The sequence below is a fragment of the Lepisosteus platostomus genome, chromosome 12 (genome assembly GCF_059453375.1).
Source record: "Lepisosteus platostomus isolate fLepPlt1 chromosome 12, fLepPlt1.hap1, whole genome shotgun sequence".
In the NCBI taxonomy this organism is placed as follows: domain Eukaryota; kingdom Metazoa; phylum Chordata; class Actinopteri; order Semionotiformes; family Lepisosteidae; genus Lepisosteus; species Lepisosteus platostomus.
In genome coordinates, this window is record NC_142622.1 from 43068241 (window position 1) to 43085969 (window position 17729).

Below are 17729 nucleotides of genomic sequence, written 5' to 3' on the forward strand. Positions count from 1 at the left end.
AACTGGTCTCAGGCCAGATTTCTATGGATTTTTTTCCTTCATTTTTGATAGTTTTTCATTGCTATTCTTGTCAGAACTGCCAAGCGAAAAATTCAGGGTCATATATCTGTAAACCATTATGGACAAGGCTAGGCAGACAACACTTAATGGGGGAAGGAAAAATGCTTTCATAAAGTCAAAACAAAGTGTTTAACGTGGCTGTAAGGGTTATAGAATTGCCGTCATGTAAGATCTGTGACAAAGATTTCTGAGAAGCAGGAGAAGCGTGTGTTTACCACAGTAGGCGGTGTTTTACACAGAGATCAGAGTATCCTAACATTCTGATTCTTGCCATGAGATAAGTCAGCCATCAGTACTGCCTCACAAGCCATATTGAATTATTTTTGCACCTAGAAATGGAGGGCAGAACTAATGAAATGATACGACTAAAGAGCCCAAAAAGTCAAAAACAAGCGCAGATGACACCAGGCCTAACTATTAAATGCAGTACGGTGTCTGCATCAGATTTCCTTCAAACGACAACAAAAACATTGGCGAACAAGATAGATCAAGATCCACCAAACGTTTTCAATTCAAAAGCCATTTTAATTCTGAACGTGACTTTTTTTTGGGGTTCCTGACATTATCGTAGGATATAATTAGACATTAAGTTAAGGAATACGAAGCATGAGAAAAGGGAGACACTTGGAAACTCAGCTCCTTGGCCCTGTTCCTGAAGCTGGCTCCATGGGATCCTCTGAGACACAGAATGATGGAATTCTTGGATTGTTGCATTGCCAGCAAACAGGCGAGCAAGATGGGCCTGGTGACCTGCCCTTCTTTGTAACCTCGCTTATACAGATCTGGTCTACAGGAACTCAGAAGGATATTGTGCCCTGGGAAAGGACACTTCACTGCATTCATTTTTTAATTTGTCTGCTCTGAATGAGGCAAAAGATTGAGTTAACATGATACGAGCACCTCTCACCACCAACACCCGCGCACTAATTAATCAATCATCATTCCTCTCACTATTTACACCCTCTCACTCCACTCAGTCCCCGCTCACCAGTGAGAATAACCCTGGGCTTTCTCTTGTGCGTTTAAAAATGTTTTAAAATATCACATTGAAATTCGAACCTCTCAGACAGACTGACGGAGAGACTTGTGAAACAGCCTATATCTCACTGACACTTCCAATCAGAACACAACATGAACAGATTCAGAATTGTGGTATGTCTTGACACAATGTGCATGGATCTGAAAAATAATTACAATTTCTGCTGAGAAAAACAAAGGGGCCTGAAGTCCTACAGGGAACATTAGCCTTCCAAACACACATAGGCCAGCATTTATCACTCACTGCTCAAAGCTACATTTATATTCTCGCAGTGTCATTTTAAAGTCCACATACTATTTAACATTATTCCATTGTCCTCAATCACAGTGTGAAAAAATGTGGTCTGCTTCCAGAAAGCATGTTCCACAGTGTTCAGTAAAGTGTTTTTCCATGTCTGTCACATTTCTTCAGGCCAGTCATGAATAATGTGGTGTTCCTGGATTAAGGCTTTCTTTTGTGGTTGTATGTCCTTGTCATGTTTATCAGCTATTTTTGTTCTCTGTTACAACAAATCCTATCTCGCAGATAAGGCTGCTTGGCACACCAAGCTGCAGTAATTCATTTCAGATGTAATAGTTTTAGCATACTGGATCTTAACCGAAAAATGCTTTATCCATATCGAGGGTGACCTGATACTGTACCCCTGTTTTGAAATGTTGTACCATAAAGATCTGCAATATACAATAAGTGTTAATGGCAAAAGGCTATTTTAGTAGCATTTAAATCTTCCATTACATCAGCTATTTGTTCAGTTAAGCTGCACATAAAATATGGGTTCAGTATATTATTAGCCTTGCAAACAGTAGAATCCTAAAGCAATCGCAAGGATGTTGTTTCTCACAGCATCTTACACAAACAGTACGTGTTGGGGCACAAGTTAACCGATTTGGTGGATATGGTTCTAGCAGCAGTATAGTTAGCATATTGTTGAATGGGATGTTTGTATATAAATGCAATGTCAGGCTGCCATTTTGTTCATATAATTCAAACGACCACTGCCTTAGTGTCCCTGTAGCTATTGTTAACGATAGCAGCAGACCTGGACGACTGCCTGACCGTCATTTTTTTCTCTTGCCGATGCACATCCCAAACCACAGTATAAGATTCTCGTGAGAAAAGCTCATTGATTTTGACCAATCCCACACTTGGATTGTGTCACCCTAGTATCTCTTTAGATTAATCGCAGTTCACTGTTAATGTTACAGGTTAGAGTCCGGTTTAGAAACTTAGTTTTATATTGTTTTACATGTAAAACTCGACTCGACTGTGACTTTTCAAAGTAACAATGAAGAACAGTCCCATGAATCTGAGATTCATTAAACAGGATATTTTTTTATGGGGGAATTTTTTCAATATTACATTGCAGACCCTGTGGGACTAAAAGTGCTATACAACTGTAAAGACTTTTTATTAATAATACATAATATTTAAATACCATTATTCATAAACAAAATATAATGTTGAATTGGTATAACAAAGATCCATTAATCTTATATCTAGGCTTAAGTGTAAATGCGTTTTCCATCAGAATAAAGCAGTTAAGCAGTTAGGCTTTATAAAATATGTTTCATACAGTAAATGTTGTCACTGAAACTACATAAATTACTAATTATAGTTTTAAATCAGTATTCAACATTGACACCATTATATCAATAAAAACATTACAATATACTGTATGTAATGTGCAAACTCATTAAATTTGCATATCTTAGTTTTGTGAAAGATTTTAATTCTGGGTCAGATCTTCTAATGAATGTATTTTGCTCCTAAAGATTATCTTAATCATTATCCACTATTGTGTACTCATTTCAATTGCTCTATTCTTTTAGAATATCAGCAAAGTAATATATCCTCTGCCTATAATATTATAAATAATATACCTAATCTGATCTACAAGCTATGACATACAGTATAAACCCTGTAATTATGATTGTGCTTCAGTAATTTAATGTCCTTCAGCTTTAATCTTCACAAACATCTAATTACAGACAAAGAATCAATTACAGAATAAAGTGACAGTCAGATTTCTGTAAATACAAATACTCCTAGGCTCCAATTACTTTGAATAGTTTAATTTCCAGATCATTATAACCACCCTTTTAGATTGCAGGGGCATGGGAGGTGTTGAAATAAACAACAAACAGCTAAACAATGGTGGTTTTCTGTTCATATCTTATCACCATACAGGTATCTGTGTTAATGATGAGTAAATACTACATATGATACTGTCTGAACCAAATAGCAGATTATAAAGATGATAAGGAAATATTCTCCTTCTATGTATGTTAAATCTGATGTAAGCATAATTGGCCATTAATGCACTCAAATGTTTTGTAATTATTCCTAATATGTAAATACCGTAGATTCTGTCAGATCCACTATATTTGCCAGCTTATAAGCTAGACAGCACAATCATCCGAACGATAAAAAGAGCCACTTATTCAGTGGGTCTTCGTAAAGCTTGCACAAAGCTCTCAGCAGATGCTGACTGTTGCATGACAACAGCAAGTGTGCGGACCCAGGTGAAATGTTGATCATGGCTCAGGAACCATTAGGTAAGACCTCAGTACCACCTGGGACAGCCCTGGCCTGCTGGGCTGAATTGATCAACAACCGGTGGATCAATGTAATATTGGACAGTCAGCAGTCACTGGTCAGCCTTGGTCTCAAGTTGAACCTAAATTGACTAAAACAAAAGGAAAAATGTGTTTTTCTAGTGTGTTGGTTACGGCGAATGTGCTGTAGGGTGTTAGCCGATTTGCACATTAGCTCCTGGTCGCACTTGAACAATTTTGTTGCTGGTCATGCTTCATCAGCTCGAGTGTCCTTTCCTGATTTTATGTCAACAGACCGCTGGCCAAAGAGGTCAGTTCCTACATAGTGCTTTCTGTTTGGAAAATGCTTTTCCTTCCTGTACACTTCAGAGAAATCATTGTTCACATTAACAGCAAATGGTTTGCAGAAACATCAAGAAGGGACAAGATAGGCTTAGGAGATGTAGTTTCCAAAATACATTTGAACATACTGTATTTGAACAATGATAAGAGTGAATATGTACAGATTACTGTGTGGAGCTGGTGTGTTCTCCCCATGTTTCCATGTAGTTGCCTTTGAGTTCTCTAGTATCCTCCCATAGTCTAAAGACATTGTCAGGTGTTGCTGGGAAGCGACTGGTTTGGACCCGCAGCATTTCCCGGAAGGGTTCCGTTAAGTACAAAGGTATCCAAGTCCGAAAATCAATAAGCGAAGCCGTAGTCGAGGGACAGAGCAAGAGTTTCCAGAGCCAATCAGTCGATCGGCAGAATAGAGTCTTCTGAAAAAGGCAGGACGCAGGTTGAGCTCGGGAGAGGGGAACCTCAATAGGGAGTGGAGATGGAGTGGAGTGAGAGGGTATCGATAGGGAAGTGGGTGTGGTCAATGATAATTGATTAATTAGTGCGTGACTGTCTAGGGTGAGGGGTGCTCGTGGGTATGCGGTGACATCTCAGTGTTGGCGTGCGGTTCGTGACACATACTGTACAGTAACGGTAGGTTAAAGGGCTTCTGGAAAAATTGGCCCTGCTTTGTGCACGTGTCAGTGTTTGTGTGTCTCTGTGCCCTCGTCCAATGGATAGATGGATGATTTGCATACAAACACAAGAATAATAATGACAGGAAAGGATGAGTAAGTAAGGATGATTGATTCCATTATTTATGCTTAACCCTTCACCCCAAATCCTGTGTTACAGTACAGAATTTATGTTTTAGACATCTAAGACGATTGCTGGGCTTCTTGGACAGATTCCACCCAAGCTGTGAGAACAATAGGTAAGACTTGCAGTGGCAAAGTTTACAATAATTCTGATGTGCATCACATTTCCCTTTCCTTTGACTTGGTTGGTGGAGAATAACATTGGAAAACAGATAAAAGTTATAATGTGATACTTTAAACACACTACAGTATGTCAGCACTTTGCCTCCAACTTAAAATTCCAAAAAGGATGCAAGGCACTCAAGATCATGAATCCAGAATCTCTGCCCAATGCTTAGTTTTGAAAATGAATAGCACGCCTTGCACAACATAAGCATGGTTCCAAATCCATTGTTTTTGTTGGAGTACCTTCGAAAAAACTCAAGTGCATGGATGTTTGCAAAATATAAAAATAGAGTGCAAAAACCATCATGTCTGATCTTAACACACTTTTTAATATCTTAAACCAATATATTATAATCCTGTGTTCTTGGAATGATACAGGGACATCATAAACAGTTTGTGGTTTTTACACAGCCTTCAGGAATCCATAAGGATTATTGATATTTGTAATACAACAGGAAATAGCAGCGTGTTACATTTGTACGCTGATGGTATATAAATGTGTGTTTAGTTCCCCTGCTAATGAATGTGGCCTGTAAGCACTGAAACTTCCAATCATGGTCGAATGTGATTTCCTTTTGAGCAATGAGCCTAGGTTTGAGGTCTAAACTCAAGCCACATGTTACAATAACACTGAGTAATCTGTTGTTTCCAACATGTGCAATTTATTATTCTCATTCAATCATTCCGACGAGAAATTGTTTTAATTATCCACATATAGGGGATGGCAGCTGAAGCAACTCCATGTGCTCTCTAATTGACTGTGTATGTGAGGATTAATGAGACAAAGAAAACAAATGTACAAATGAGAATCTCTTTGTCAACATATGGGGATTATAAAATAAAAGAACAATAAAACATAATTCTGGAAGGCAATATAAGCTGGAAGTCACGATTGACAGCAAGACGAGTTAAGATCGCTGACAGTAATTGAGCCCTTTACTTCTATTTTCCTATTTATAAAGCACTTGCACAGCTAATTTAATTACATCAAATTGGAAAATCAATTAGATGTAGATGTTACTTGTCAATATACTGTAAAAAAAAGCAGAACAAGTGTGGTGCGAAGATGCGTTTGTATGTGGTCAATGTGATAAGAGTTTGTCATGTGGAAAGGTTTTACTGACCTACACAACAGCCCTGATTTCCCACTGTGAGAAAACTGCCTGCAAACTGTCAATGGAACTGATTTGCTTTAGACGTTGGCCGCCAGTCGGGGGAAAGTTGTGTAGATCTGTGGTAATCTAGGGCCTGTTGGGTGAAAGCTGGGTGCAAACTCCTGCTATCATGCTCTTCTACTGACATTGAAGGCAAGGAGAATCTTGCTTGCTACTGTATATCAGAGCCATCTTTCCTGATGCTTTGATAGCACTAGTGAAGAAAGTTTCTCCCAGTGTCACACAGCCTACAGCTGCACAACACAAATGTCACATGTACTTTATACTCTCTAAAGCAGACTTTTTACAAAGTTAAATAATGCTTTGACTGATTACACTTTGAAATTCCCAAAAAGTCATGACACAGATCTGATTTTAAAGACATGAATTTAGAAAATGGAGGTTGTGATTTAATCTCTTCTATGGCCAATCAAAATAAGTCTAAATTCCCTTTAGTACGTAAGCATTTGAAAAATAAAGTGAACTTTCCAATATACACTATTTGCTACTAGCAACACATGAGTTTATAATGTGTTATAATGTGTTAGTGGAGACTGGTATCAAAAAGAGAAAATAAGGTCACTGTATACCGTAGTGCTGCAAAAGATCCTATCAGATATGTTCTCTTCATAAGCGGGTTTTGTTTTAAAAAATGACAGCTCTTTTACTGCATTAGTATGCAGAAAAATCAATCCTGTGTTTTATGTTTGTCATTGCACTGAGTTTAGGTTTCCTTTCTTGCATGCCTGCCTTATGAGACTATTCCGTACATTACAATAGAAAGACGACGATCACTGTTACTCTAAGTGGTGAGGGAAATTACAGCTTAAAACCCTCTGATTTCTTTAAATAAACAGAATATTATAAAAATATTTTCCACCACGATGTCCTAACTTTTTCTAAGGGTGTTATAATACTGAATCTCTCAGACAAGACAGATTAGTAGTAGTAGCTGCTTCAACCTAAGAATGTCTAAATTCAGCCCTCTGTCATTAGCATTCTGAATTATATCAAAGCAGGGACTTTGTGTGAAGACGAGATTTTACTTTCTTTTACTCTATTCAATTATGGCAAAAAACAACACATCTTCCTGTTCTAAAATTGTTCACAATAATTTTAGAAGACCACTATCAACAGAAATAGAAGAAAAAAAGGACATATTGACAAATGAATGTTCGAAAGAAAATTGCTTTTTTGTATTGTTGCATTTTCAAATAAAAGAAAAACATTTCTAACGGACATGTTAAGACACGCATCCGGCAGTCAGGCCCTGCATATTATATCAGATCATACAGGTACCTACTATCATAAACACGTGAAACCCCTGCTGTAAAGAGAATGTTTTTGCCTGAAATGAAACAGAACTCATTGTATGCATTTTATCTTCATGGAACAAGAGCAGTTGGGGTGATCAGCCCTAGCTCTAAACCACTTTCTATAACTTTAATACTACCTTTCTTTCATTTTTTCTGCTTTCTGTTCCCCGATCTTCTCTAGATCTTAAAATCCCAATGACCATTGGTGAACAACTCCCCCCGCTCTTTATTTATGGTTTCTATCTGTCACTGAGATCGATTTGTGTGGGTTGACGTCACCTAAATACAATTGCCTATCCAACATTTAGAACAAATGGCCACAGGGCATCGACTGTACATAACAAACATATGTTAGAATTTTCAAAACCAAACCTACCTTGAAATACAGTTCATTATTATACAAATGTCCAGCATGTGCAGAACATACTGTACAATGTATATTTATATGCTTCACATTATAAATTACTACATTTGTATCATGCCACCCTGTCCCTCTGTCTCCTTATGCACTTCAGTGTTAAAATGTAACATGCTTTTCTGCAATTCAATGGGAAAAAATGAATACTGGATGAAAACATGGATAATCTAAACACATCTTTTTCCAAAGTCAAAACAAAAGCACACCCCTGATCCGGCTGACACATTGGACTGGTACAATGCAATCTATCTCTACTTCTCTCCCCAACAGCTCAATTTCTGCAAATGAATGCACCAGGCCGCAGGTCAAGGGGATGTCGGGCTCCACCCAGCCTTGCAAAATAGATTGTTTAGTTGCAGTTAGACCCTTTAGCACAATACATCAGCCTGAGGTATGAGTCATCGCTGAGTAGGTGGAGTTGTGGGCTTGAGGGGACAGTCATACCAGACTCATCTGAAAATATGCCGGCCACTTACCCCCAGATACATCTCAATGCTGAGCAGAAAGAAAGCATTAAAGGTTGTCCTATCATTACGATGCAATAACGGGAACCAGGCTCCTAATATTACTTGTATGACCTTATTTCACGCGCACATTCATTGCTTCCCATTAATTTGAACTGCCACGATTTGTGTTGTACTTAGAAAAGGAGAGTTTTTACTTTTTCTTTTTCTTCAGTTCAGACCTGCAGAAACGTAAGTGAATGTAGCTTGAAACCAGCAGTTTGTTTCCTTTCCATAGTTGCACAACCAAAGCGAAAAGGAAACAGGAAGCAAAGCTGTCCTGAAGACAAACAAGACAAGTCCTGAAACTTGTCTTACTAAAAAGAAAACCTAGTCTAAGGTTAGGCTGGATGAAGTGACTGACGGTTTTTCATAGTGTCTGCGAATGATACCTTTGCACATCTGTAAATGTTTGCTTTTTCTTTAGTAAATCACACAGTATATTTTCATTACTGTGTTTAGCAGCACGTGGTACAAATGTTTCAACCTCAGTCTTTGAAATGAACACGTCACCTTACACAGACTTCTTGATACCCGTTGAAAGCAAAAAAACAAACAAATTTGCACACGTTTCAAAATAAATCAATCAGACAATGATTTTGATATTGTTTTACAGTGCCTGTGCCAGCTGTTCCTTCCACTACACCTTGAGTCAAAAATACATTTCACCAGGGATGACAACATCCAAGGGCTGAATGCTTTGTGAATGCTTGGACTACTTGGTGAGATACAGTAAGTTTGGCTTAACGTGCTAGGTTAATGGGCTAATGGGCCGCCTGCTGTATTTTTGAGCTGTGGCCACAGGACGAGGAGGCTCAGAGCCCTTTCAGAAGGAGTGACCCAGGAGCTGCTGTGAGGTGGAGATGGTCTGGAACAGGCAGGCTTGAGATGAATACGAAGGGAGGCATTCAAGATTAGTATACATGGCTAATTTCATAATGATTGCGATTAGGTACAGCTGCATGAGACTGACTTGTCCGTGTTATCCCTCCCGAACTTCGCTTAATAACTTCCATATCATATGCTTTTGTGCAAGCAGAACATTATTTGCAGGAAGCTGTGTACCATTTGTGTTGAAGCTCCACTTTGAACTACCCTACTGATGCCTGAGCTAAACCTCAGAACAATTGAAAGGCTCCCTGGTTCTATGACTTAAGCCTGCTGGTACGTCACTCCTTTTGCTCATTCCACAGTCTATACATCTCCACAAGCTTCATAAACTAATGAGTCACAGGGAGCTCGGATCAGATTAACTCAGTGCAGGTGTGTGGGAGTAAGTTGCTATTGCTAGATACAACAAAAAGAGGATGTCTATAAACAGCCTCTTGTTCTTTGAAATGTTTCATAATTACTTGTTTATTTGAAGTGAAATATGCAAGTGTTATTGCATACATTATACTGTATATATTTCCAAGGCTGTAGGTTTTTCTTTCTTGTTTCCTATTACATGTTCTTATAGTCTTAGTAGCGGTCTGCTTGGCTGCCAAGGGAGTTTCCAATATGTTTGGAAAATTCCTCCACATAATCTGTAACATGAGCATGTAAAAAGCACCTGGGCTTCAGTATTTTTGAGCTGTGTTCTGCTTACGTATCATTTGTGGTATTGATGATGCAGTGGCATAGAAAGCTATGATCATGGAGCCTAGCACTGGTGCCACAGATGAAAAAAGGTGTTAGTAGCATCATCTGGGTCTAAAAATCATGGGGAATCCATTGAAAAGGCAAACTGGTATGCCAGCTGACAGTGTAGTACTGTAACACAGAATTGCACTGGAGAAGCGATTAAGATTCTGGACTCCTTACTGGATGGATTTGGGTTCCAAGCCTTGTTAGGCAGTGCACGACAGGTACTTCTCCAAATTGCTCCAATTGAAATACCAGTTCTACATAGAGGGGCACAATATGTTAGCAACTTTACCCTATTTACTTTAAAGCACATAATTTAAAATCAAGGAATCTTCACATAGTATAATACATGTATAACAACAGGGGCATAAAAATCACAATGGAGAGCTGGCCTTCAAATACACTTTAATCCCATCCTTGGTGAACACTTACTGTAGATAAGATAAGATCACTATTAGCCATATACAATTTCTTGCATAAGGAATTTGTCTTTTCACATACCCCACCTTGCTCTCTGTGAGACACACAGACAGGGAGAGAGAAGCTTGGGGTCAGAGCACAGGGTCAGCCATTTATACAGCACCCCTGGAGCAGTTGGGGGTAAGAGCCTTGCTCAGGGGCCCAACAGAGAAGGATTCCTCTGCCAGCCACAGGATTTGAACCAGCAACCTTCCAGCAGCAGGCACAGATCCTTAGCCACAGGCCCACCACTTCTGGGATGTCTCAAAACACATTCTGCACCTGTAGCCCACTGTCCTGAAAGTACTTCCCAGTTGGTCCCTGCTGTGTGGAGGACAAGGACGGGACAATCCAACAAGGGTCCTTTAACTCACTCATGCCTGTCAGAGGGAAACTTGTGTAGGCTCTCAGTGCGACGTCTGACAACCTTCTATACTTGAGAATAATTCCTACTTTGTAAGTGGTGACTACTGCTCATTTTCTGTTAATATATTTCTAAGCACCTGATGTGGTTTAGTATAAACATCCACCCTTTTCTCTTTCAGACTGAAGGCACGAAGATGATCCAGAGTCTCCTTACGGGAAGGACAGGTAATAACTCTAGTCCAATGTGTGGGGTGTTAACGTATATGGATACACAGAATTCCAGAGTGCATTGATTCAGAATCCATTCTTTTATCAATTATTCTATACTATGTCAGTAAACCATATAATGGACGACTGAAACACTACAATCATAACCACTTCACACACAGTGAACGTGCAAAAACAAGAATCTGCAAAACAAGAATTAACCTATTATTAAGATTATATTAAAATGTCATTTTTGCCCACAAAATAATTTTGGTTGAGTCAAACAGTAACCAACTAACTTTTACAGTAGACGTACTGTATTTTACTACTAGACTTTTCTGGCAGGGGGACTTCACAAAGGTCGCATTTTGAATGAGCTGTAAATGACTTAAATGAGCTTTGCTGTGAGAGTAGCTTCCTTTTTTCATGAAAGTGGGAAATTTGGCAGTATCGGAAAGGCCACCCCGCCCACCAGCAGTGTTTACTCTTCAGGCCATTAAAATATTACTGTGAATTCCTCATTCAATGGGTTTACTTTATATGGATTAATTTAATGGACAGATATTAGCCTTCTAGTCTGATCTGGCTTATTATCCTGCTGAATAACAAGCACCCACAATCGTGTGCAAAACTGTTTCAGGATTCCACACATTGTTTAAATGCTTTTCTTTGAAAAGGTTTTGGAACATATACAAGGGGGTTAAAAATACGAAGTTTAAAAATCATCAAATTGTAGCCTTACAAAACGTGAATCTTTTCATAATGTATCATACTGTTATCTGTATATTTTTTAGATATGTATAGGCTGCATAGGAGTGGATATGTACAGTATGTGTGTACTGATAATGCCTACCTTACTTTCATACAGTAATGATATTAAACTCTTTAAAACACTATAGGAGACTAATAGGCCTTCGTCACATGGCAAGCAAAAGAATGTTATTAAACACGTGCAACTACCAGCACAGTAAAAAAAAATCTCCAGCATGGCTTTAACTGAGATGAGAAGAACAAGAAGTAGCTCTGTCTGAACTTGCTTCTCAGACACACTGGACCTTTGTGTTACCTAGAGTTGTCAAAACTTGTTACGTCGGTATCCCGGAAACGGCGAACGTACAGTAAACATTTGAGGATAAAATAATATACATAGTCTTGGCAGCTAGTTTAATTGCAGCGTTGCAGAGGGAGAACCACACTTAGCCGTAAAAGCAGCATAATATATTTTTGTCCGCCGTTCCCGGTTTTAAAAATAAACATCACGTGCTAACACAAGGAAAATGCACAGTGTAATAGGGATGTACTGTACATCAAAACACAAAGATGAATAAATCTCATTGCTTTCACAGGACCCCTGCTATTTGCTTTAGCTGAAGACACCCTTTGCAGCACCCTGTTCTCATTCTGACACAGTTCTGCTAGAGCCTGCTTTGCAGAATGGATGAAAGAATTCAGGTCTTAAAACTGACAGTATAAAAACCAGCACATGAAATATGTTCATTTGTCTTGGCCGTGCAGCAAGGACGGGCTACTGTTAATGTTTGGGTGTGCTGTTGGAGCTATCCTGCAGATGAAAAGAAAGGATTGCTTCATCTTTCTAAGCAATCAGTAGTGTTTCTGTTCCAAATGCACGCTGTGAAGGCCCTCTTCACTTTCATTAGGTACCATGTGTTGTGACTGTCCTTTAACAATAAATTCTAATATCCTGGAATTAACTGAAAACCAAAATATGGGTGTATTCAGCAAGGGCTGTAAAAAAGGGAACATGGGGCCAGGCAGAATTGAATGAGCTGTTCCAAAGAGGTTGACAAATACCAAAACAGATGATTACTTTGAAGCACAGAGTGAAGTAGACACAGATTGAAATTAAGGAGGTAGGTATCTCTTAGTACAAAGGACCGTACTTAAACATAGAACCTCTTCATACTGTAGCAATTAATAAGCATTTAAAAATGTTGAGCTACACACAGGAATTCAATCTTTTCCCATAAAATCAGATTATGTGATACAGTATGTGTGAAAGAATCCACCGACTCTTCTGCTATCATGTACTGTAGTATTACAGTAAATGTCTTGCATACATTTCTTATTATTTTACAGTGGTTTTGACTTCCTTTTCTATAGAGTTACTAAAAATGATCCCTCCATTCAGCGATAAAGTATTAAGACACCCTCATACGTACTAAAAGTGGTTATGTTCAACAGGAGGAAAGCATCACAAAAGCATGCTAACCATTTATATACAAGTGTATAAACCCCCAAAATAATTTTTCAATCCTGTGTGTCTGTAAAAATGATCCCATCCTTCATTGCTATGCATTTAATGAGCAGAGGGAAATCAGTTTCCATTTTTTTCGCCAATATGTGAATATTCTAGATGCCACTTTGTTCCCCATTGTTGTTTATAAACAATCTCCTTTTGTTTTTCCGTTTAGATTTTTAAATGTATCAGAGAGCATTCCTGTAGGATGAGTGTGAGTCAAAAAAGACTCGCATTTCAAGGGACTTGAGTGAACAATACTTTTCCCATAGGCTTCAAACGGTTGTCAGTAGTGCTCTTAACACGCCACATGTCTTTTTAATCATTTTGTTTAGGTTTTCAGGAACTTTGCCTCCACTCAGAAACTTTTGTCCAGACAAAAAACATTGTGTGTATATCCCTAATTCCAAGGTGAAACGCAGTGTCGCTCTTTTAACCGACAACACGTGAGATAATAACAAGTAAAATAAAAAATACCTTAATTACATGTCTCCACCTCCCCCAGGAAGTGCATTTTCACCACTATCTTGCAGATAAACTGCTACTTAACAGAAAAATATTCGAAGAATATATGAAAACCCCAACCTGCCCTGGGATTTTAACCTTGTTTTTAAGTCCTGTGAGGAAGATCTCTGGTAACTAACCACAGGACTCATCGGGAGACACCTATTACTTGTACGGAGGACGTTAAACAAGTTAAAACTGCAATAGCTGAAAAGTTGTTTCCCTGTAGGGCACTGCCTTAAGCGCACCGTTTTAAAAAAAAAATCAATGTGATTTTTATGTGCTTAATTTTCTTTTAAATTGGAGCATACCGTCCGTCTAGAAATGCGTCCTTTGGAAACCGATGTTTTGTGTGTATCTGTCTTAAGCGTGTCATTAGGCGCTTGCCTCGACTTGAAGGAGAGTAAACTACAACTTCTAAGGGACTGACAGCTTCGGGAGAAAAAAAAATTAGTCCTGCCCTTCTCTCAAAGATTTCCTGTTTCGCGAAAGAAGCGAATACAGTCACTCTCTGACTCATAACCCGGGGTTTAGAGTATTTTCATAGCTGAAGGCAGGCGCACAGAGTTTGAGACCAACATTTTTTTTCTCCAAAAAAAAAAAAGAAGAGTTGTTTTCTTCGACTTTACTTTCCCCACTTTGCAACAGAAGCGCACAACGTTGAAACCTTCAATTGGGAGGAAGGGGGGAACATTTCCTCTCCGCTTTTGAAGGGCAAGGGAAGAGAGAGCAAAAAAGAAACATTTTAATGAAAAGTCAAGGAAAGGTATCGGTGTTTGTCTAAATGAACCGACTTCGTTTATCAGTCGTGCTGTGGAGCACTACCCTGTTCGCCAGCTCTGTGCTCTTCGGCCGGACGGGTGAGTCTAGTTGAAGGTTTTATTCACCCTTGAACTTCACCAATTTCTTTACCCCTTTTTATAAAAAAATATATTTTAGCCAGTCCAGTCGAGTTCGTGTTTTTTTTTATTGTTGTTCACAAGCTGCCGGGTCTGTTTGAGAAAGCAGCAAATAAATAAATAAAACGTTTCTTCTATCGCAGGGGGCTCGTTGTTGCAGAAGTACAGTATACGCGTTATTTCCTTATGTCTTTTGCTTTTGAAGGCTGAAAAGTTTTTTGAGGTTAAAAACTAACAGCAATGCGTACGGATATGCGCCACAGGTGGTTGAACTGTGAAAGGGCAGACGACCCCCCCAAAAATAAGAAATCATATTTTGGGGGTGTCTTCTGTTGTTATACCTGTAAACGTGTGTTGGAGTACTACGTACTGTATCTTTCTTTTTCTTTTCAAAATGATCTTGCAGCCACCAGACTATCAATCTTCATGGTTAATACTACCATGTTTTTTTTTTGCCCATACGGAAACTGTATTGCACGTTGTAGATTTCTTTATCTGCTGTAGCAGCTAATGATTTGTGCTTAGATACAAAAATATAGTAACATGTACATTTGGGAAATGGTGGTGTTTCTGAAATGTACTGTATCTGAGCACCTTGCCAGTTATCCGCTGGTAATGAAAGTGCTGTAACTGTTTGGGGGAAGTTCAGTTTTTCTTTTTCACTGGGCGGAATTTCTCTCGCATGTAAACGCTAATTGCATTTGTTCAGTTTAGATATGATATCGAATAGCGTGCTCCTTTTTTGCCATACAGTGAGTTATATCCGGATGAAAGTAGTGTTGCTGGGTTTTAAAGTTGAAGGCCCTTACTCCGGAGTGTGTGTAGATGAATGTACTGTATACGGTTGTCAGTGTAGTCTCAGAGGAAGAGCTATCTCCTTTACATTCTTCTTTTACAGCAAACCCGTTGTTTTGTACTGTGAGTGATCAGTTATTCGATTGTTTATATAAATATGATGAACACTTAATGCGCCTTAAAACAGGCAGCGTGAAAACACCAGTCGTGGATTAACATACTGTACTGTAAAACTTAGTGGCGTCAGGATAGGTGCAGTATGCAGCAACTTTTTGCACAAGTGCCTGAAGCGATTTTGTGTGGGGGTAGCCAAGTATGTTTTGCACCTCGGCCTAACACTGCAACGCAGTTCAGTCTTGCAACATGTTTTTTTTTTTCTCTCTCAGTATTGAAAACACCACTTGAAGTTGCAGAGTTTTCCAAATAAATTCTTGCTGTGCAGACAGAGTCCCACTTACCTGTTTGGTTTTGTAATGCATTTTACATTTATACATTAGTGGTCCATACATCCATTTTCTAACCTCTTTATCCAATAGGGGGATATAATCTTTATCCCAGCAAGTTAGGGAGTAAGGCAGGATACACCCTGGATGGGATGCCAGTCCATCACAGGGCACATACAGACAAAAACATACGCACATTTAAACCAGGGTCAGTTTTTTACAGAAGCCAGTTAACCTCCTGGTATGTCTTTGGATAAGAGCACCCCGAGGAAACTCACTTAAACACAGGGAGAACATCCAGAAACTACTCTCAGGCAGCAGCCCAGGTCCAGAATTGATCCCAGGGCTACAGTGCTGAACTAGTGTACCCCTGTGCCAAAGCAATAGACCACATGAAGTCAGCAAATACAGTGCATTTATCTGATATACCTTGTGCATTTTGAGGGAGAAAAGAGTGTTGGTATGGAGTAAGTTTGCAAGTAGAGAAAGTGTGGGGGAAAAACAAGCTTTATCAGAAAGACAGAGTTGTGTGAGACGAAATGTCAGTTTCTTTTGAAAGATGACAGATCCCAGATAGATAAACTGCTATTATATCCATGTCTGTAAACCTATCCTTTTAAAGCTGGAATGTGCTTGCAATTAACATGAGCATCAAATTGGATTAGTAATATTTCTTGCTGCATATAATTTTCTATTTATTGTTCTTTCACTAACTCTGTCATTATTACTTCTCATGTGGTTTTAATAGTGCTGAGTACTGTGTATGTTACAGAGGACTAATAATCTAATGAGCTAATGTTGAAAATATGAGAGGTGTAGGAATTTCCTGTCAAAAGCTGTATAGATTGCAAAACAGTCATGTAGGGAGAAAATATTTTGCCTCTCAGGCCTCGGTGGATCCAAGCAATAACACATAATTTCAAGAGCAGTGGTATGTTTATTTCACAAAAGGTGATAAGAAGGTTAAGTAATGAAAGAGTAAATCTCTGTAAATAAAGTGCTTTAGACAGCAGAGGGGAAAAAATGTTCTATTGGAAGCTACAGTGTGCGAACCGGTGAAACGTCGAGATCTGCAATGTGCTGCATGTGAAGGCCTGTGGCAAAGGAACACCTATCTTAGCTTTGTGTGTTTTCACAGAGCCATACAATGTGTACAATACATCTGCCCTCCTGCTGAGATATTCAGAATGGCACCATTGAATGCACGCTTTACTCTTTCACATGATTGACTTGGGTGCAAATCAGGAGGGTCGTCTTGCGTTCATTTGTGCGTTCCGTTTCGAGAACGAAATGGACTCGTTGGTGCTGCAGCAGTGCCTTGGATGCAGTGATGCTGCTCGATGCCATGTTGTTTCAGGCATGAGCGACGCCCCATGGCAGTGGAAGAGATGCATTGTTCCATTTGCGTTGCTGCGATTGTCTGGATTGCTGTCTGTGAAAGGAGCAGAACCAGAAGGAGTAGTTTATTTACCTTTAACAATAATCCTAGAAGGCATTCTTGCTAAGGCTAAACAGCTGTGTGACCACCTAGCTTCGTAATCACTGGGCACTTGCAGATCGGCTAGGCTTTAGCTGTGTTATGCCTTTGCTCGGTTGAATATTGTTGCTTAATTAACATGCACATCATCACAATAAAACAGTAATTCATCACGGAACAATTTACATGTATATAAGTGTACATATATGTATATACATATAAATATACACATACAGTATGTATATACAGTACATTTCCCTTTTTCTTCTTATTTTTCAGTACTTCAGTTAGACCCTAATGATTGCGACAGAGAAACGAAATATCTAGAAATTACTTGGCATGACTGCCTA

The 17729-nt window shown here is 39.0% G+C and overlaps 1 protein-coding gene across 2 annotated transcripts in view; it reads left to right on the forward strand.

Moving 5' to 3' along the window:
* The first annotated feature begins 14122 nt into the window (after positions 1 to 14122).
* tgfbr2b (transforming growth factor beta receptor 2b) overlaps positions 14123 to 17729 on the forward strand; it is a 29221-nt gene continuing 25614 nt past the window's right edge. Inside the window, exon 1 of one of the 2 annotated variants that reach the window (XM_088602087.1) lies at positions 14123 to 14625. Coding sequence is in view for 1 of the 2 variants with exons in the window: in XM_088602086.1 (XP_088458212.1) it covers positions 14550 to 14625 (76 nt within the window). In the remaining variant the exon portion in view is untranslated. The remainder of the gene's footprint in view (positions 14626 to 17729) is intronic. The other variant, XM_088602086.1, reaches the window with a different exon arrangement.